The sequence below is a fragment of the Manis pentadactyla genome, chromosome 4, assembly GCF_030020395.1.
Source record: "Manis pentadactyla isolate mManPen7 chromosome 4, mManPen7.hap1, whole genome shotgun sequence".
NCBI classification, from domain to species: Eukaryota; Metazoa; Chordata; class Mammalia; order Pholidota; family Manidae; genus Manis; species Manis pentadactyla.
Genome location: NC_080022.1, coordinates 11,971,675 through 11,993,034, shown reverse-complemented (window position 1 = coordinate 11,993,034; position 21,360 = coordinate 11,971,675). Strand labels below are relative to the sequence as shown.

General features: G+C 41.9%; 1 protein-coding gene and 1 long non-coding RNA gene across 3 annotated transcripts in view; one reads left to right on the top strand and one right to left on the bottom strand.

Moving 5' to 3' along the window:
• The first annotated feature begins 257 nt into the window (after positions 1-257).
• SDHB (succinate dehydrogenase complex iron sulfur subunit B) overlaps positions 258-21,360 on the top strand; it is a 25,050-nt gene continuing 3,947 nt past the window's right edge. The window contains exons 1-6 of one of the 2 annotated variants that reach the window (XM_036914400.2): positions 258-416; positions 11,321-11,448; positions 15,497-15,582; positions 17,637-17,773; positions 18,405-18,521; positions 21,161-21,262. In XM_036914400.2, the coding sequence (XP_036770295.2) occupies positions 345-416; positions 11,321-11,448; positions 15,497-15,582; positions 17,637-17,773; positions 18,405-18,521; positions 21,161-21,262 (642 nt within the window). In that variant the 5' untranslated portion in view covers positions 258-344. The remainder of the gene's footprint in view (positions 417-11,320; positions 11,449-15,496; positions 15,583-17,636; positions 17,774-18,404; positions 18,522-21,160; positions 21,263-21,360) is intronic. The other variant, XM_036914401.2, reaches the window with a different exon arrangement.
• Positions 16,033-21,360, bottom strand: part of LOC130683309 (uncharacterized) — a 16,768-nt gene continuing 11,440 nt past the window's right edge. Inside the window, exon 3 of the long non-coding RNA XR_008996908.1 lies at positions 16,033-16,195. This is a non-coding gene — a long non-coding RNA (uncharacterized LOC130683309). The remainder of the gene's footprint in view (positions 16,196-21,360) is intronic.

Sequence of the window (21,360 nt, the reverse complement as noted above, 5' to 3'; positions counted from 1 at the left end):
CAACTAAACTCGGAGCGGATGGCTCCGCCCCTTATGCGCTTAGCCCCGCCCCTTGGGCCACTTTCCCTTTCAGACATCGCCCCCTTCTGGGACCGTTACTTTACCAATGCAGCAGGCCTATTGGGCATGCGCCTGTCCACCGCAACTGCGCACGCTCGCGTCGGCTTTCTCCGCTTTCCCTGCTGTCCCCTGAGACACCGGAAGCCGCCTCCCACTCCACTCGGTGGCTTCTGCGCGGCTAGCTGGCCCTCTGGGGGCGCTGGCTCGGCGCCGCAGTGCCCGGCGGGAAGCCGGCGGAGAGCGACCTCGGGGTTACGGGGCGGGGCTTGACGTCAAGAGCCAAGATGGCGGTAGCGGTCGGAGTCTCCTTGAGGCGCTGGTTCCCGGCCACAGCCCTTGGCGGAGCCTGCCTGCAGGTGAGCTCCGGAGCCGGAGGAGAGGGCAGGCGTGGAAGTCACAGAGACGGCCTGGAGCTGAGGGCGCGGCGGGGGAGGCTGAGGGAGGGCTGGGCAGGGCCTCGGGAAGGCTGAGAACCCACTCCCCACCGCGTAGTGCTCTGATTTGGGCCTGGAGCATCCCTGTCGGTCACCTTTCTGCACGCCGCCGCAGCCTGTCACTTAGTCAGGACGAAGGTGATTTTCTTAAGATAACAACAAAAAAGTTCAGAGAGAGGACTTAAATTGCCCAAGGTCACATGGCAAGTGACTGTCTGGTGGAAGCAAAATTCGAATCCCAGTATTTGGGTTCCAAGTTCGTTTTCTGTTACCTTACTACCGCCTATGTGGAAAAGACAGCCCGGAGGAAGCGTGAGCGATGGGAACTGGGAAGCGAGGTGTGTCTCCTCCGGCGTTGAGAGCTCGAAAGAGGGACTGGACTGGGACTGGTAAGGAAAGGGCGGGTGAATTGTAGGGGACAGGGCAGCGGAAGGAAAGGGGAAGGAAAATCCGCCCAGTCCCCCGAAGGATCTGAACCCTTCCTCTAGTGGGGCCTGCGGGGAAGACTGCGTTCCTTCCTCTCCTGTCATCCCCTCTGTGTCCCTGTTGGTAAAGGGCATATAATAATACCGACCTCAAAGCGTTTTGGCGTACTTCACATAGGTGCAGAGCTTGACTTGTGTACATTGTACATCGTGCGTGATAAGTTTCCCCACCCGCTTTGTATTGGCAGGAAACTACACACTTCTGATCTAAATGGGAACGTTTGGAAGGGGAGAGGGAAGGGGAATTGCTATTGCACGCATAAAGGAATATGAATTTTCAGATCTCTTTCTTTTTTTCCTACTCTGGGCTCCTCAGCAACCCCGGTAAGGTGGGTGAGCAAGAATTCTTCCCTCCTTTTTAGAGACTTGAAAATAAGTCCTAGAAAATGTTTTACTTGCCGAAAATATGGCCAAGAACTGGTAGATCCAAGACCTAAATCCAGTTTTTTAAACGTAGCGTGTGACAAACTCCCAGCACAGATAAGGGCACATGGTATGTGAACAAGAAATACTTAGTTCCTTACCCCTTCTTAGCACTTAAGAGAATATCTCTCATTTTAAGTACCTGCTCTGACTGCGTAACACAGTACATATAGCCTGTCTTCTAATGCTAACTCTTCCCAATAATGCTGTATGTGAACTTGGACGAGTCATACAGTCTTTCTGAAAAAGGGTGTTAGGGGAAGAGCACTACCTACCAGATCAAGCTGGTGTCCTCTGAACATTATATTGATGACTGATAATGACCTTGTTTGCCAGTTCCTTCTATAGTTGTGAGAGCTCCACCAATGAGAGGGAGTTCTAAAGCTCAGGTCCCTCTTCCAAGAATGAATTGTAGAGAAGGCGAGTTTCATAGGTCAGTGTTTAATTCCAGGTGAGGCCATTGGAGGGCCTTCTGAGGGCAGAGAAACAGAAGAGGCCCTCCTCATCTCACTTGCAGGAATGTCCGTTCATACCCACAAAAACCACCTCAAGACTCCAGTATTGAACTTGGTGTATTACGTATGGTTAATTTCAGTTTTCTCAGACTCTAAGACACAGCAGGATTTCTCTTCTGGATTCCTTTTATGCATTAGTCTGCACCCTGAACCACAGTTCCACTTGTATTTAACTGTAATATATTAACTGTTGTTTGTGTTGCCTTTATTTCTTCATCTAAACTATGGACTCCTTTAGGGCAAGTACCACCGACTTTCACTTTTATATCTCATTGCTTGTACCATTGGCCAGGCTTAGGCTGCCTATCTGCTGATCAGAATAATACGAGAACTGCTAATGTTGCCAGCATTGAAAAGCAGAAATTGTTTTCTGGGCTGTGCTAGAACCTGGCCCCTCCAGTTAATCTCATGAAGTAGATTTTGATACTCCCTACCCCTTTCCAAAAGAGGAAGTAGGACCAAAGAGGTTAAGTAACTTGCCAAAAAGCACACCGCTACTAAGAGGTAGTGCTTGGATTTGAGGCAGTGCCACCTATACGTTTCAGACACAGGCCTGCAACCTTCTACTTTACTCAGGTTTATAAGAACTCCTTGCCTTCCTTCTCTCCATTTCCATACCTTTCCCCCAGATCTGCATCTATTCTATCTAGGTCCATGCCTGCTCTTAAGGAAGCTTTCCTAAAGGATGACATGCAGCCTTCAGCATGATCCAGAATTCACCCTTCTCATCCTCAGTTGAGTTCAATCCAGTGATTGATTATCTTGCTTCCTGAACTTAAATTATAAAGTTAATCCTATCCAAGATTTCCTAGAAAGGAGCATCAGCCTTGAATACTTACTAGTTTGTGGATTGAGGAGAAAGTTTTTGAGGGATTCTTCTCCATTGTGGGTTAATAAAAATTGCTGGACAGGCAACAAAGAAAAACTCATATTTTTGCCCACCTTCCTGCTTCTGCCCATATATTCTCCTCTTTTTCCTGTTACCATGGGAGATTTGGCAGTACTCCTAATGTTAACCCTTCACTCGTGCTCTAGATCCCATCACTTACTGAAAGAGTGCTGCCAGGAATTCTCTCTACTGTTACCAGTTTTCCTTCTGCATCAGAGCAGCAACACCATGCTGATTTCTCCCTTCTTAAAGCCATATCCAGCTAACACCCTGTTTCTCTATTCTTCTATAGAAAAACTTATCAAGAGATGTCTAAACTCGCTGTCCAAAAATTCATCTCCTCCCATCTTCTTTTTAACCTACTGCAAGTTTTTCTCCCTCACCACTTCACTGAAATTGCTTGTGTCCAGGTCACCAGTGACCTTGACTTTGTTAAATTCAATACTCATTTCTCAGTTCTCATGATACTTCTCTCTCGGAAGCATTTGTCACTGTTGTTCACTCCCTTGTCAGAACACTTTCTCACCTGACTCCCAGGACATCCCGGGCTCCAGGTTTCCTCTTCTGCACATTGGCTCTTCTTTCTGTCTCCTTTTGCTGATTTCTGATCACCCCAAATGCTAAACATCTGGGCTCAGTCCCTAGGCTTCTGCTTTATAGACACTCCCTTGAGCTTTAGATACACCTATCTGTATATACTGATAACTCCTAAATTTATGTCTATAGCCCAGACCTCACCCCAGATCTGCAGATTCAGATGGCCACCCAATTACATTCTCAAAATCTCCACATGATATCTACTAACACATCATAAACTTTGCCCAAAACCAAAATCCTGTCACTCCCTCTTGCCCACCACACACCACCCTTCTCCCATTTCAGTTGATGGCAACTCCATCCTTTGTGTGGCTTGGGCCAGAAGCTTTGGAGTCATTCTTGCACTTTGCCTCACTCTCACATCCCACCTGTGAGCAAATCCTGCCAGTTCTTTCTTAAAATGTATTCATAAACTAACTACTTCCCTCCCTTCACCATTTCCACTGCTACCAGCCTGATTCAAGCCATCATCATCCCATAGCTGGTTATTGAAATTGCTTCTTAACCTGGTCTTCTTCCATTCATCTTTGCATCTCTGCAGTTGATTCTCGAAACAGAAGCCAAAACGATCCTTTCAGAACTTAAGTGTGACTTTGTCACTCCTCTGCCCCAAACACTCCGATAATCTTGTACCTTAGGGTAAAAGCAGAAATCCTTAGAAGGCACTATGTGATCTGTGTCTACCATTGACTTCCTGATTCCCTCCCTTCCTGATTCACTCCATTTTCAAGTAACACTGGCTGCTTTTTTGCTCCTCAAACTCATTTCCACCTCAAGATATTTGTGCTCAAGTGTTCCCTCTGCCTGATTTGCTCTTCCCCTAGATATATCTATGGCTTGCTTACCCACCTCTTTCAGGTCTTTACTCAGCTGTCAACTTTTCAGTGAAGTCTTCCAGGGCCACCCCTTTAGAACTGTCGAATTTTAACTGGGATCCTCATCCCCATCCCCTCTGCTCGCTGCCATTGCACTTAGCTCCACCTGACATAGTATTGATTTTATTTGTGTGGATCTCCTCCAGCCACTGTGTAAGCTTCAGCAAAGTTGGAATATGTATTTTGCTCTTGATCCCCAGAGCCTAGAACACCCCTTGGAACATGGTAGCCACTGTGTAATTGCTTAAGGAACAAACAAATGAATGACCGTGTCTGGGCCAGTAGTTCTTGTTAACTGTATGAGTTGAGCAACAATTTCATCATTCCTTAGATTTGTTTGGGAAAAGAAATTATCTTTTTGTACTATTCTGTTTTGCCTTTGCATTTCACAGGTATAGAGGCCAAAAGGTTGGGCTTTGGAGTCAAGTCACCTGTGTTTGAATCCTGGCTCTTTTGTAATCTGATCTTGTTCTTTTTTTTCTTTTTTGAGAGGGCATCTCTCATATTTATTGATCAAATGGTTGTTAACCACAAAAAAATTCTGTATAGGGGACTCAGTGCACAATCATTAATCAACCCCAAGCCTAATTCTCAACAGTCTCCAATCTTCTGAAGCATAACGAGATCTTGTTCTTTTTTTAAACTGAGAATAATAAAACTTTCCTTGAAGAGATATTGTAAAGGTGAAAGATAATTTAGTACAACATCTGGCACGTGGTAAGGGCTCAGTGAAAGAAAGCCATTAGTATTACTTTTACTTTTACTATAAACACCTACATAACAAATTTTTAGATTTCTCTGTTGTGGGGCTTTTTTTAATAATCGCAGCTGCCGTTGTACTGTGGTTGAACTCTTCCTGCAGCCCTCAGGATGAGCCACGCTGCATCCGTTTTAGAGCCACAGCCACTTGTGGTCATTTTGATTTTAGTCTCTCTTCTCCACATTCTTGTTAGCATCATGTTACCCCACCAAGTGTGGTATAAAAAGTATTTTTAACTCAAAATGAATTTAAATTAGTTTTGAAAAAAAAAATTAGTAACACTTTCTGGTACCCCAAATTTTATGTTGTGGTTTATTGCCTTTTGATACTCTGTTGCCATGCATCCTTGCATTGCTTTTATCTCACATCATTCATATATAAAACTTTTTAAATGATTTCTAAGCCTAATCCCTATTTTGGAAGAGCTGCATGATCAAGTCTGGACTTCTTATCTTTGTAGAGTGGGTGTGAAGCCAACTTAAGTACTAGAAAGAGGTGTTAAAGTGAGGACCCATTGCAAGTAACCACTGTCATCTTTGATAGGATATGCCTTTTTCGGAGTGAACTGAGCTTTAATTGAGCTAGAAGTCTGTTGCCCGCTGACAGTACTATTAAGTCAAGCTTAAGAACCATGGAGTTAAAGCTAACAAACCCAATGCCCAGGTTCTGTTTAAAGTCTGAGTTTCATTGATGTTTGGTAAAAAATGTCGAGGAGGTATATATATATATACACACACATTGGTACCATTAATCTACAATTACATGAGCAATATTATGTTTACTAGACTCCCCCCATCATCAAGTCCCCCCCACACATACCCCATTACAGTCACTGTCCATCAGCTTAGTAAGATGCTATAGAATCACTACTTCTCTGTGTTGTACAGCCCTCCCCCTGCCCCCCACACACACACATTATGAAGGTGGTATATTTTTTAAAAGGCATTTTGTCCCTGCCCCCCTACCTCCTGCCTCAGGCACAGTTCAGCAGTTTCTTAAAAAACTAAATGTGCAGCTTCCATACAGCCCAGCAGTTGTACTCCTGGGCATTTATCTCAGAGAAATGGACTCATGTTCACAGAGAAAAGTGCACACAGCATTTGTTACAACCTTACTTATAATAGTCAAAACTGGAAACAACCTAGATATCCTTCAGTGGGTGAATAGCTAAGCAAACTATGGTATATCATACCATGAAATGCTGCTCAGTAATAAAAATAAATGACTATTGAGGAACACAACAGCTTGGATGACTCTCCAGAGAATAACTCTGCATGATAAAAGAAGAAAAGCCAATTCTGAAAGGTTACATACTAGATGATTCCAAATTACAGAAATGGAAATAGGTTAAGGAGTATGGGGAGGGAGTCATAGGGGACCTGGGTTTGTCACTAAAAGAGCAGCTAGGAATCTTTGTGGTGATAGAAACTCTGTCTAATTGTGTCAATGTTAATGTGGTTCAATGTTAATATGGTTGTGAAATTGTCCTGTATTTTTATACAGTGTTACCATTAGAAGTTGAACAAAGGGTATATGGGATCTTAGTATTAGTTCTTTAACATGCATGTGATTCTACAATTACTCCAAATTGAAAGTTTAATTTTTTGAAAACCTGGATAAACAGAACAACATGAATAAACTGGGAAGCATTATGCTGAGTAAAAGAAGCTAGACATAAGATGTACTGTCTGATTGCATTTATATGACAGTCTATAAAAGGCAAATCTAGTGATAGAGCAGTTGTAAGAGGTAAGGAGAGAACACTAAAAAAACACTAAGAGAACTTTCTGGATGGAAATGTTCTGTCATAATTATAGTAGTTACACCACTTATCAAAACTCATCAAATTATACATTTAAAATGGGCAAATTTTACTGTAATGAATTACACCTCATTAAAACTAACTAAAAATAAAGGTGGGGCATTAAGCAAAAGATTGCTGGAGCAAATATCTTCAGGAATCTTTTTTTCTTCACTCCCTCCACTTGCTCTTAAATACCACAAGGTGGCATTAGCCAAATGTCCCTCATTTTACAAAATGGAGTCCCTAGTGGAAAAATGTTCATTTGTAGAAATGACTTTCCTTTTATTGATGATGTTAGCCAGCTTGGTGATAAGGTAAAATAAGGCTTTCATCTTCACCTTCACTTTCTTTTTTTTTTTAAGTATTTTCTTCTTTCATACTGAGAGCTGATATTTGTATTTTCAGCTTTACTTAATTTGGGGCACTTTTTGCCAGCAAATAGCAAACACCATTGCATATCTTGTAATCACTCAACTAACCTTTAGAGTTTTTACTTTCTTTAACAGTTTATAAGAGAATTAAATTTCCTGGAATAGAGTCTGAATTTTTCTGTATGTATGTTGGAGGTACGTAAGGTCGCTGTTCGGACTACCAGGACCCTCCCATCTGTATCGCCATCGTTCAGCAGCACTTGGTGTGGGCTCTGCGTTGTTCACTGCGCCTGAGCGGAAAAGGGCTTCAAGGACTATGGGATGGGGACAGCTTGTGGACTTACCATTATAAGTAAATGACCTGTACAGAGGAGTGTTTTTGTTTTATTAATGGTTTGATTTCACTTGCACTATTTATTCAGCCTTTTAAGAAACATTTAAAATAAGCCACATTTTTACATTAGCTTAATGCTCAGTTTTTGCTCTTTTCTTCAGTCTTTCTTAACCATGGGTTGAACTGCTATGTGCAAAGGCATGGACCAGGTATGCCGGGAGATGTAGAATAAATATACCCTCTTCCATGCTGTTAGTGGTTAATTTTATCTGTCAGTCTTCTGTGTCAGCTTGACTGGGCCACAGGTTGGCCAGACAGTTGACAGATTATTCTGGGTATTTCTGTGAGGGTATTTTTGGATGAGTTTAACATTTAAATCAATAGACTGAGTAATGCGGATTGCCCTCACTAAGGTGAATGAGCCTCATCCAATGAGACGAAGGCCTGGGAGAACAAAAGGCTGACTCTCCTCCATGTAAGAGGGAATTCCCTCTCCCAGAGTGCTTTTCAAACTGGGACATTGATTTCTTTTCCGGCCTTTGGATTCAAACTGGAACATCAGCAGATCCTGGGTCTTGAGCCTGGTGACCTTTGGACTAGAACTGTCATTGGCTCTCATGGTTCATAAGCCTTTGGGCTTAGACTGGATTTACATCATTGGCTCTCCTAGTTCTCCAGATGGCCACTTGCAGCTCCTAGGGCTTGTTTGTATCCGTTATCACGTAAACCAATTCCTTATAATAAACTGCTTCTTGTATATATGTATATGTATATACATATATATTTGTTTATATGTGTGTATTTATGTGTACATGTTATTGGCTGTTTCTCTGGAGGACCCTGACTAGTACACACTCCCTCAAGGAATTTAGGACATAAAGAGAAGACAGCATAATTACAGATATGCTTTGGTTATGTAACTATACTCCTATTATGTTAATGTGTGTGTGCAATTTAAGTAGTAGCTTAAAACCTATACATGCTGAAGTTACTCTACAAGAAGATATATCAAAGAAATAATCAATCTTCCCATGTTTTCTTCCGCCTGCTACTTCTATAGCTTTTCTTCTTCCTTCCTAATTACAACCCTTAAATAGAATTCGTGCCTCATATCAAATTTACCGAGTATCATAATTCTTCCAAGTGGTAAAGATACCTCAAGACAAATGCTGGGCATAGAAGCCACAGGGCATAAATATGCAAAGAAGTAAAAAAGCTAACTTTTTCAAACAATAAGGCTTCTCTCTCACTTACCAACTTCACATTTCCCTGTATGGCCCCGGAAGATGACTGGTTAGCCAGAGACGGGTAAGATTCCTCAAGGGAGGAACAACCTAAGACAGGCACAGTCGCAGGGGGGCCATCAGGTGAGAAATTGGGGATCAACAGAGGTGAGGCTTAGAACCTCACCCCCCCGTTCTGAGAGAAATCTTCTGCATACGTGGATGTTTTATTGCCCTGGTCTAGCTTGGATTAACACATAGTCTACAGGCACACACCTGATCATCTACATGTGCTCTCTTACAACACTAAACTATGTTTTCTACCTTTATCTTGTATCTACCTACCACTTCAGCATTTTATTAAAAATAATAATAATAAAGAGAGAAATGTGGTATCCACATATAAATCAAGTATAAAAACCAAATCAGTATTCATATTTGAACTGACTGTTTATAGTTCATAATGTATGAGCAAAACCGAAAGTTTCTGTGATGACTGCCCTTGTACTGTTCACTATGTAACTTAATCATTATGTAAGAATTTGTTCTACATGTAAAAACTTGTTTGTTATGCCTCAGAAGATTGGAGACTGACAAAAATTAGGCTTGGGGTGGAATAATGATTGTGCATTGAGCATTGACTCCCCTATACAGAATTTTATTGTCGTTAACAACCATTTGATCAATAAATATGAGAGATGCCCTCACAAAAAAAAAAAAAAGGACAGACTTCCAATGGTAAAATAAATTAGTAACCGGGATGTAATGTATAGCATAAGGAATATAGTCAAGATATTGTAACAGCCTGGTAGGGTGATAGCTGGAACCTAGAATTATGTATATAAATGTTCTACCACTGTGTTGTACACTTGAAACTCATGTAATGTAATACTGTGTGTCAACTACCCTTCAATAAAAAATAATTATTAAAAAAAAAAAAAAAAAGAGAAGACAGCACCAAGAGAGACCTGAGAATATTCACAAACAAATGTGATAGTACAGTGTTTGGGAGCATGGGTTCTAGAGTCAGACAGACCTGGGTTCCAGTCCTGGCTCCTCTCATTAGCTCTGGAATGGTAGGCCCATCACTTGATCTCTGAGCTTCATTTTCTCGTTTTTAAAATGCCGATTTATTGGAGTCATTAATAGAAAGCATTTAATACAGTGCCTGGCAATAATAGTGACATTAAAAATGATTATGAATTTAAATATAAAACTTTTTTTGAGCAGTAGCACCCTTTTTGCAAATATGTTCTTATGGGGAACTCTTCTTACCGAAGGAGGCCCCCCTCTTAACCAGACCCTGTCACAGCAACCCCTGAAGTGGCAGCCAGGATTCCTTGGCCCACTACGTCAAGCCCACCGACAGAGAATGTAATGCCCAGGAGATGTAATAGAATCATCATAGAGAGCAGGACTCAGCTGTTTGCCAGTTCTCCTAAATTTATTTTAAGATACAGTATTCTTTATCTTATTTCCTGCCATAGTGCTGTGAACTGAATGTTTGTATTCCCCCAAAATTCATATGTGGAAGCTCTCATCCCCAGTGTGAGGGTATTTGAGGATTGGGCCTTCGAGAGGGAACTGGGGTTAGATTAGGTCATGAGAGTAGGGCCCTTATGAAAAGAGGAGACATGAGATCTCTCTCTTTCTCTGCCATGTAAGGATATAGCAAGAGGGCAGCCATCTGCAAACCAAGAAAAGGGCCCTCACCAGACACCAAATCTGTCAACACCTTGATCTTGGACTTCCTAGCCTCCAGAACTGTGAGACATAAATGTTTGTTGTCAAAGCCGCCCAGTCTGGGTTTTCGTTACAGCAGCCCAAACTAAGACACCTAATCTAAAAACACCAGCATCTTGTTTTGAACAACTTCAGTAGCTTTCTCACTGGTTTCCCTGATGTTGTCTGATAATTCTCCTCAAAATGTGAAAAGCGATATTCTTCACAAAAATAAAAATGATTATGTCACCTACCTGATAACAGAAATTTTTGTTAGTTTCTTACTGCTCTTAGGATAAAATCAAAACTTATAAAAGTCTCTTGACTTCCTTACCTCTTCCACTCTATACTTCCTTAAGCCACCCTGCCTCACACTAGACTCAGTCCCACGCAGATGAAGCATGCTGTCCCCCATCCGGCTCTCCCCATACTGCTCCCTCCGCTAAGAACACTCCTACTGCCCTCAATCCCTGTTCATCAAGCCCCAGCTTAAATATAACTTCTGGGGCTAGCCCTGACTTATACTAGTGTAAGTCCCTGCTATATTCTTCCCTTTTATACTTTTGTGTGTGTGTGTGTGTGTGTGTGTGTGAATATTTAATTTTTCCTTGCTCACTACAAAGTAGATTCTTTGAGGGCAGAGGCTTTTACCAGCCCACATGACCATGTCTGGTGTGTGATAGGTGCGTATAGTATTTGTTGGAGACTGGATGTCAGTAATGGGTGGGTTTGTATCCAGTATTGTAGTTTATAGTGCCAGTTAAGTAGAAGGATTTATCTGGTATTTAAAAATTTTTTTTTCCTTTCTGTGAACTTTTTAAATTTCAGGCATGCCGAGGGGCCCAGACAGCTGCAGCCACAGCTCCCCGCATTAAGAAATTTGCCATCTACCGATGGGACCCAGACAAGACTGGAGATAAACCTCATATGCAAACTTATGAAATTGATTTGAATAAGTGAGTATCTGTGAAAGCTAGGTATTTGATAAACAAAGGTCAGCACACATTTAAGGAAAAATCGAACACCAGTATTACAGTCTTTCAGAAAATAAGAAGTAATGATTTCCCAGTTTGTTTTATGAGGCCACAGTAACCTGATACTAAAATCTAACAAAGTCATTACAAAAAAGAAAGTTACAGATTCATATCTTTCATGACATAGACAGAAAAATCCTCAACAAAACCTTAGTGGATCAGCAATCTATTAAAAGGATAATGCCTTAATGACCAAGTTAGGGTTTATCCCAGGAATGTAAAGTTGGTTTAACCCTGAAAAGCTGTCATTGTAATTCACCATATTAACAGGATAAAGGAGAAAAACTAACTGCAAACTAGGAAAAGAAGAGAACTTCCTCAACTAGACACAGAGTATCTATGGAAAAACCTACAGCTAACAGCATACCTAATTGTGGAATATTGAATAAGATCAGGAACAAAGCGAGCAGGTCCACCCTTCACTTCTGTTCAGCACTGGACTGGACATTTCAGCCAGTGCATTAAAGGCAAGTAATAGAAATAAAAGGCATGAAGAGTGGAATGAAGGAAGTAAAACTGTCTCTGCGAATAATATGATTGTATACAAAGAAAATTCCAAGAAATCTACAAGAACATAAGTAAATTTAGCCAGGTTGCAGGATTAAGGTTAATATACATAAATGAATTCTTCCCCTTTAGAATTTTACTGGAGGTTCTAATCAGGAAAGTTAGGCAAGAAGAAGAAATAAAATTGGAGGGAAGAAGGCAACTTCCCAGATGACATGACCTTATATATAGAAAATACTAACACCAAAAAACTATTTGAACTAATAAATTAGTTCAATAAGGTTATAGGATACAAGGTCAGTACATAAAAATCAGTTGTGTTTCTGTACACTAGCAATATACAGTCCTAAATTTTTAAAAAGATTCCATTTGCAATCCAAAAAAGAATAAAATGCTTAGGAAAAAACTTAGCAAAAGAAATCCAAGACTTGTACACTGAAAGTGATAAAACATTGTTAAAAGAAGTTAAAGAAGATCTAATAAATGGAAGGACATCCCATGTTTGTGGGTTGAAAGAGTTAATATTTTTAAGGTGATTTATGGATTCAGCACAAGCACTATCAAAAGCCCACCAACCATTTTTTGTGGAAATTGACAAACTGATCCTAAAATTCTTATGGAAATTCAAAGGATACGGAATAGCCAAAACAATCTTGATTTCTGTGTCAAAAATGTCATTTGCAGTGTTTTATGTAATAGGGAAGGATTTTAAGCAACCTAAGCATCCTTCCATAGGAAAATGGTTAAAGTGATTACAGTCCTTTGATAGAGTTACTGAGTAAAGAAAGCAAGATGCTATTCTATTTATTGCCCCTTTTTTTTAAGCCTGAGAAAATTCATACCAAACTCTTAATAGTGCCTACCTATTATGAAATTTAGAATGAAACAATTCAAAGGGAGGGCTCTGGCTTTTTAACTTTATAATTGAAATTTTTCTAAGATGCAGATACTAGCTTTTGTAACTTAAAAAGTTAATAAAGAGAACTGTTGTAATTTAAAACGTGCCAGGATAAGAATAAACATATTATTACAATAAAAAAATAGTTCCAAACAAAATAGACTTCACTTTAATAAGGTTCTGGTACCAGAAACTGGGAGGAAGCATCAAAAATTAGAGGCAAAAGATTTTGTTAAGTCATCCTTTGTTATAATACTTTCATTTTTCTGAGTTCTTAAAATAACTTCAGATAAATAATAAAAGTAAAATGGGTATCTCTTGTTATTCCTAACAAACCTCTTTCAACCACACCAGAGTTTATGTTAATGAGGTTATTTTCATTGAGCTCCTAGATAACCACAAATTTGTGGTTTGGTTGCTAGGGGAACCAGCCACAGTGATTAGAGGGTGGGCACTGTCAGCCCCAGCCCCTGACCTGGGAGGGGAGAGGGTCTAATGGCCAGTCATTTGATGATGTGTGCCTTCAGGTAATGCAGCCTCCATGACTCCCTGAAGTTGGGGGTCAGAGCTTGGGTTGGAGCTGTTGGGAGGGTGGCCTGCCCAGAAGGGCACAGAAGCACACAGAAACTCTCTGTGGCGCTTCCCACATACCTTGCCCCATGTAAACCAGTAATAAGTAAACTGTTTTTCTGAGTTCTGTTAGCCACTCTAGCTAATTACTGAACCCAAGGAAGAGGTCATGAGAAGCTCCAATCTATAGCCAGGTGATCACCTGGTTTGCATAGGTGCCAGCCTGGACTTGCAGTTGGCATCTGGGGAGGGAGAAATAGTCTTGCGGGACTGAGCCCTTAACCTGTGAGATCTGGTGCTGTTGCCAGGTGGGTAGTGTCGGAATTGAGTTACATTGGGAGACACACAGCAGGTGTTGCAGAATTGCTTGGTAGGGGAAAGACACCCACACGTTTGGTGGCCAGAAGGGTCAGAAGTGAAGCCTTGGGAGGAGTAGTACAGAAAGACAAAATGTTTCCTTTCCAGAATGATAGGCCCAGATCTTAAAAAAAAAAAAAATCCAAGATCTCAGTAAACAAAGATACAAAGAACCTGGACAGAATTAGTCTATAGAATTGGTTGACTAGAATGAATGCTCCATGCAAGCAAGAATTTTCATGTTTTGTTCCCTGGTGTATCTCCTGAACCCAGACGAAACCTGGCCTAGAGCAGACTTTTAATAAATAAATAGTAAGTGAAGAAAGAATCAGTGAGTTTATGACAAATATTCAACCATTGTAGTAGAACACCGACAGTAACACTTCTGCACTCTCTGAATAGCAGGGGTTTTTAATAGTTCCCAGTGTTAACAAAAGCACAGTGAAAAGAGTGTATATTGCTGACAGAGACACAGTTAATGCAGACGGTTAACTAATTTTATTGTGGCAGGCCTTTCACAATATATACATATATCAAATTACCATGTTACCTAAAATTCACATAATGTTATTTGTTAATTATATCTCTATAAAGCTGGGGGGGGAAGAAATACAGATAATGCTAAAGGATATTTGGGGAGGGGGCATATTTTTTTAAATCCCATACATAGAAAAATACTGAGAGGAATCGGGGTGGGGTGGCATCTAGGAAATACATTTGTTGAGCACATACCTGTGGGCCAGGTACTAGTATGAAAACTGCATATTTTTATTTATTCCTCATAATAATACTGTGGTATAAGTATTAGCTCCATTTTACAGATAAACTGAGGCTCAGAGAGAGTAGGTATTTCCATCGAGTCATGGTCTCTGCGTCATGTTAACTGTAGTTAGACTAAATGCATGTGGCAGACCCTGCTGTAAGGGGTTCATTTTCCTGTGTAACTCACAACAGCCGTGTGAGATGTAGGTATTGCTCTCTGTGCTTTGTAGTTGGGAAGTGATGAAGTGGTCTGCCTATAACCTACACGGCAGGATTCAGGCCAGGCTTTTGGACACCAGGCCTGTGCTCCAGACTCCAGGTCCACTGCTGCTGCCCTTAGCACCACACCTCTGCCTCCACGTGCACGGGACACTCTGCTGTGGATTAGGGGATCGTGGGTGATTCACTTTCTTTCATTCTCTGTACTTTCCTCTGTCTCTGTCTCTTTCACATTTTCTGTTGTGGTTGTGTATTATTAACTAACCATTTAAAGCTACCTATTGTCTGGATCCTACAAATGAAACTCAAATATGAAATATTTGGGAAAACATTGCAAGAAGCTTTAGAGGAAAAAAACAAAAGTTGCCAGTGTATAAAAGTTGTTTCCTAACCTAAATATGTTTCTACTTCTTTAGCTTCCCATTTCCTAGAAATGTGTATGGGGTGTGATCATCCACATAGACCTCTGCAGTACTTAAAGTGTGTAAGAATGTGAGAAAATAAAACTGGGAAAAATTCTGAGTGTGACCTGAGAAGGGCAAATGGATAAGAGCAGCTAATATATGCAGATGTCTTGGATTATATCATGGTAAAGTGTAGGGAGTTTGAACTTCACATAAATTCGACTGGGGTTTTTTGTTTTTATTTTTTTATCAGATGTGGTCCTATGGTGTTAGATGCTTTAATCAAGATTAAGAATGAAATTGATTCTACCTTGACCTTCCGAAGGTCATGCAGAGAAGGTAAGCATTTCCTTCCCTGTTAGGTCTCAGCTGCTTATGTTCTGGTCCCCAAAAGATGCCTGGGCTGGCCAAAACTGGAGATACCTGAAGAACAGCTGCGGTGCTCCACCAGGTGACCTTGCTGTGCACCATACTTCCTGGACTTGAGTAAATGTGTCAGAAATTTGGACTGTGCTACAAGTTGGGGTGTCTGAGTTTCCTTCCCTTCAGGAGCTTCCTGTCATGTGGTTACTGTATGTGGCAGTCCCTGTGAGCTGCTGCATCCATCAAGGATTGTCTCAGATATATATGCTAGCTGGCCTCCTCTGCACTGCTCTGCTCATGGGGGTGGGGGCAGGGGCAGTGGAAAGTTTCTACTGTCTTTATGACACCCCTGGCCCTAATGGCCATGGAGCAGTCTTTGTGTGCAAGGCCCTATTCTGTGTACTCTTCATGAGATAGACAGGTGCTAGTATTATTTACACTCGGTGTACAGATGAAGAAACTGAGGCCCAGTGAGGTTAAGAAACTTCCAAAAGGACACAAATCATGAGTTGGGGACTCAGGAGTCAGCCAGTTGTTGATTCCAGAGCTGTGCTCTCAGGAATGCACTCCGCTGGATGGGCCGGGAAACCTGGGATAAAACCAAAACAGGGTAGTCTGAGCTGAGACCGAGGGCTGTGATACGACTTTCTTCATAAAATAACCTTCCGTGAAAGGAAAAGTCACTATAGATACTGGCCCATTGCTTCTTACCTTCTGCTATACATTTCAAACATTTAAAGTCTTACTTCTAAGACATCTGTGTTGATCCAGCTAATCTTACAGGATTAGATTTGATGTAGCAAATGCTGACAGATACTATGAGAGTTTGGCTGAGTCCTGCTGTTCAGGGAGCATTCTGCTGTAACTAAATACCATCCTGCCCCATGTAAGTCTTGGCAACATGGGAAATTTAGATGCTTTTCAGAAGCCTTTCCCCGCAAGACTTTCAGAGCCAAGAACATAAGGTGTGGCCCATCTGGACTAAAAAAAAAATGAGGCAGAGTGATACTAATTGCCACTCCTCTTTTTCTTATTGCTTATTAAAAGAATGTCCAGGGGACCTTTTTAAGAGGTTTATTTATTAAATCATATACCATTTCTTACAAAAGCTTACTGGTTTGGTTGGAGGCTAGGCATACATAAATGTATCAGTAATATTTAGTCTCTTGGAGAACTTTGGGAATATTTGCTTAAGACAGACCTTTGTGTTCCTTTATACTCTAAGATCTACAGGAGACGGAGAGTATATAGTCTTATAAAAGTGATAACCCAGTGCAAATCTACAAGTCATTACACTCTTTGGCCTGATGATCCTCAAAAACAGCTTCAGAGGAGTTCGGTTGCAAAATCATTTTTAAACTAAAATTTCCATACACAGGAAATGAGCCCAGGCTAAGAAAATTCTCATTTAGGTCCTTGATCAGCACCTTATTTTTGCTTGGTTTGGTTGGTTTTGTTTTCACATTAGCTCATTCTTCTTGGAAAGTGAGTGCTCGGGCAGCTTGTGTGGGTCTCTCAGCCGGAGGGTGGTACAAAGGAGACAGTAGAACGAGAGATCTATCTCTAGATAATCTCTACCCAGGCGTCAGCCTTAAAATGGCCAAGACAGTGTTGATTTGCTTTGGGATATTGTATGTTAAAGTGAGTTCAAATTACAGTGGCTTAAAAAAACAAGCTGGTTTTTCCCTCAAAATACATGACACGTTGAGCGAGGACTGGTGTGGGAACCCTGTTATGCTCCCAGCGCCTCAGGCTCCTTCTGTCCTCCAGCGCCATTCTTAGCACGTAGCTTCCAACCTCAGGGTTGCCTTGTGGTCACCAATGGTCTTCGGAACGACAGCGGTTAGACCTCCATTCTAGGCAGGAAGGAGGAGGACAAGGAAGACAGGCAGCAGAGCGCTTCCCTCACAGGTGGGTTCCAGCCAGTGCTGCTCCTGAACATGGGAGAGCAATCGCAGCGCAGGAGAGAGACCTGGGAGCTGGGCTGGCGCGGGCCCGGGTAAGGAGGTGTGCAATGTGCTTTCGCCCAGGTATCTGTGGCTCTTGTGCAATGAACATCAACGGAGGCAACACTCTGGCTTGTACCCGGAGGATTGACACCAACCTCAGCAAAGTCTCCAAGATCTACCCTCTTCCGCATATGTATGTGATAAAGGATCTTGTTCCTGTGAGTTTCTGTGCCTCTCCCTCCCTTTCCCAACAACCTCTCTCTCTCCCTCTCTCATTTATTTATTTTTTTTAGGGGAGGAAGGAAGAGGAATATGTGTGTTATGCTATTTGTTCTTTGGGGCTTTTTTCTGTCTAAGTTTAATTAAGGAATTGGAGCAGCGGAAGATAAACAGGCCTAGCAGATTCTCCAGCAGCTCATTTGATGAGGATTGTTTAGGAATTAACAGGGCACAGAATTTTAGAGTTGGAACAGTCCCCAAAATGAAGAATTTGGCCATAACTACAAAGAATTCATGTGGAAAGTACCAATTGGGAAAGTAACAGTTGTTCTGTGTTTTACTTGAAATTCCCTCCTTATAGTTGACCACCTTCACTGACCGGGCAAGTGGGGACAAAGGACTGTGGGACTGAAAAGTTCTCCGAGTGGTGAGGAAGAGATCTGCTAACCATACTTAACATTGAGGCCATCTCTTCTTTTGTAATCTTGGCACGTATCCATGCCAAAGGCAGAGAGTCTGACTTATGTCACAGGATAGAGAAGTAGTCAGTGTCCAAGAAATGGCATAAATAAGAATGCTAGGGGCTATTGGTAGAATCTGACCCTTTTTTCTTCTTCCTCTTAACCTTAGGATTTGAGCAACTTCTATGCCCAGTACAAATCCATTGAGCCTTATTTGAAGAAGAAGGATGAATCCCAGGAAGGCAGGCAGCAATATCTCCAGTCCATAGAAGATCGTGAGAAACTGGTCATTAGTTCCCATCTATTGTCTTGATTTGAGGAATTTGTGAAAAAGATGTTTGCCAGGAAGTGTGGTTTGAGGGGACAGTGGGGAGGGTAGCCTTATGAGATAATGCAGACCATTTAGTGGATTCTGGAAAGGAATTTCAAGAGCATCTGTCCAGGGGTTGGTCACCCACCTCAGGGTCGGGAGGGTAGGGTGAATCCCTGGGGGACCCGAGTGGGCCAGGTCGCTGGAGCGCCTGCCCTGCCTAGGGCTGCAGGTCCTTAGCTGTGCTGCCAGGATGTCCCTTTTTTTTAAAAAGCCAGTGTGCAGACTGTTTGGTCAATAATGGCTGATGGCTAACTCAACTCTTTAACACAGGACAAATAAAACACATCCCATTTGACAGATGGGAACAAAGCAGTGGCAGAGCTGGGACTAGAACCTTGATCTTCTTTCCTAACCTCATGTGGGGTCCTGCTGGGCCCTCTCACTCTCTTGGAGTTGCTGTTCCTCCATACAGGCTGTGTAGTCTGTTCATGTGATGGAGCACCACCAGTGTGTGCTAGTCTCCTTCTCTTGCGCTGCCTTTACCTCCGCTAAGAAGCTGATGTACGTGCTTCCTCCCTGCACACTCACTGTCCTTGTGGAGAGGAAGAGGTGGCAAGGGGACCAGAGATGGGTCCACACAGCTTGCTTGCACAGGGCCAAGGACATGCTTACGTGGCCTCCGCTTGATGCGTTTTTCAATACAGCACTTACCCTGAGAGAATCATTTACACACCAGTCTGTTAGCAGATGGAGTATGCCTCAAGGGCAGGGGCTGTCTTACTCCTTTCTGGATCCCTAGGCCCTGGCATATGTAATTTATCAATAAATATTGTGTGAATGAATGAATGAATTCTACCTTTTAGAAATTTTGGGGAATGTTTAGCTCCCTCTGCACCTAGTGAGAATGCCCAGCTCGTCGTCGTGGAGATGATGAAGGCCCACGCAGTGGTGTTCTAAGTCAGTGAGCAGCTGACTCCTCTTCCAGGAGTTTCTGCTTCTTTTTGAAGAGTCATAGCTCTGCCGCCACACTTCTAACTCCCAGGGAGTCTGGCAGATGCCAGGGTCCGGGTTGGAGCTGGCTGCTCTGGCCTCACTAGTCGTCTCATTCCTCAGCTTGACGTGCTCATAGCTGGTAACCATGTCCTCCGTGTGCTCTTGTGAAGAAATGAAGGGCTCCCCTGCATGTTTTCCAGAATCCATTTACTCATTTAAATACAAAACATTTGCTAAGCATTTTTTACTTCCTTAAATTAATGTGCTGAACATAACTTTCATGATTTTAGAAGTCATAATGCTCACTGTATATAATTGGAAAATACAGAGACCTATTTTGTAAATAATCAGTTAATTCCATCACCCAAAGATAACCTTGTTGACAACTACCTTTGTTTTTCCTTTTTTATATTGCTTTGCATTTTTATGTAGCTGGGATCAAAATGTAAATAAATATGCTTTTGTATCCTGCCGTTTTCACTTATGTTTTTGTGAGCATTTCCCCATGTTCTTAAAAATCCTTCATAAGGATTAGCTTACACTTTGCATTCTACTACTCCAAGTGTATGCACTGTGTATTATTTAACCATTCCAGTATTGATGAACAATGAGATTGTTTCCAATTTTTACTGTTAAAAATAAGGCTAAACATCTTTAACTTTCAAGTTCTATCCAAAAAGTTAGTTGATTTCTTGTTAAGATTTTTCTATAAGTGAACTAAAGAATGACTATAATTAATTAAGCCTATTAATCCTATGACCTTATGCATTCTGGACCCATGGGAGCAGTTTATACTCCCATCTGCTGCCTGAACAGAACATAGATTTTGTTGAAGGTTATGACCAACTCTGTGTCGTCTGTTACCACCTGTCACATCAACTGTCAGTGTTCCCTTCTGTTCTGATGCTTTTAATTGGTTTCTATTATTCCCAAAATCAGAAAGTCCAGTTTGCTAGAACTGGTTGGCAGATGAAGTCAATTTGCCAGGTGTTAGAGAGCAGGGGTTGCTGAATCACACTCTCTGGGGTCCCATCCCAGCTCTGCTACTTGCAGCTGTGTAACTCTCTCTTAATCTCTCTGAGGCTCAGTTCCTTACCCATAAAATGAGAGTCTAATTAGTACTCACCCCATAGAATTATTTGATGATCAAGTGAGGTAAAGCACAGTGCTTACATATTATTTAGGATGATGTTGATGTTCCCATTGAAAACCTGAGGTGTCCTCTGCTGTACCCAGGCAGAAGCTGGTGGCACCACTAGATGCCCCAGCACCTGGGGCCTTTTTAATTTCTCCTAGACTGCAGTCTAGATGGTGAGGTTTCTCTCTGTTTCTGTTAATTTTTTCTTTTGATATGGGGGTTATTGTTTATGAAAGGATAAGTGCGTTGTACTTGGACTTAGGAACTCTGGGCAGTAATCCAGCAAATGTCTACATTTCAATTCCAAGATCTTTCTTTTATGAATCTGATAAATCTCTGCAAACCACCCCTAGGATTTTGCCAAAATCTCACATGCAAGTAGGTGCTTTGTTCATGCACTGACCCCACACATCACATTTAATCCACTGAGGACATGACAGCCTTCTGTCACGTGCTCCTGATAGGCGGTCTCTCCCCGCAGGATGGCCTCTACGAGTGCATCCTCTGTGCCTGCTGCAGCACCAGCTGCCCTAGCTACTGGTGGAATGGAGACAAATATTTGGGACCTGCAGTTCTTATGCAGGTAAGGTGCTCCTTAGTTGTTTTAAGAGAAACTCAAGCATCCAGAAATCCAAAAGGACAATGTATTGTTGGAAACCAGACATTCCGAGGAGCGATGTT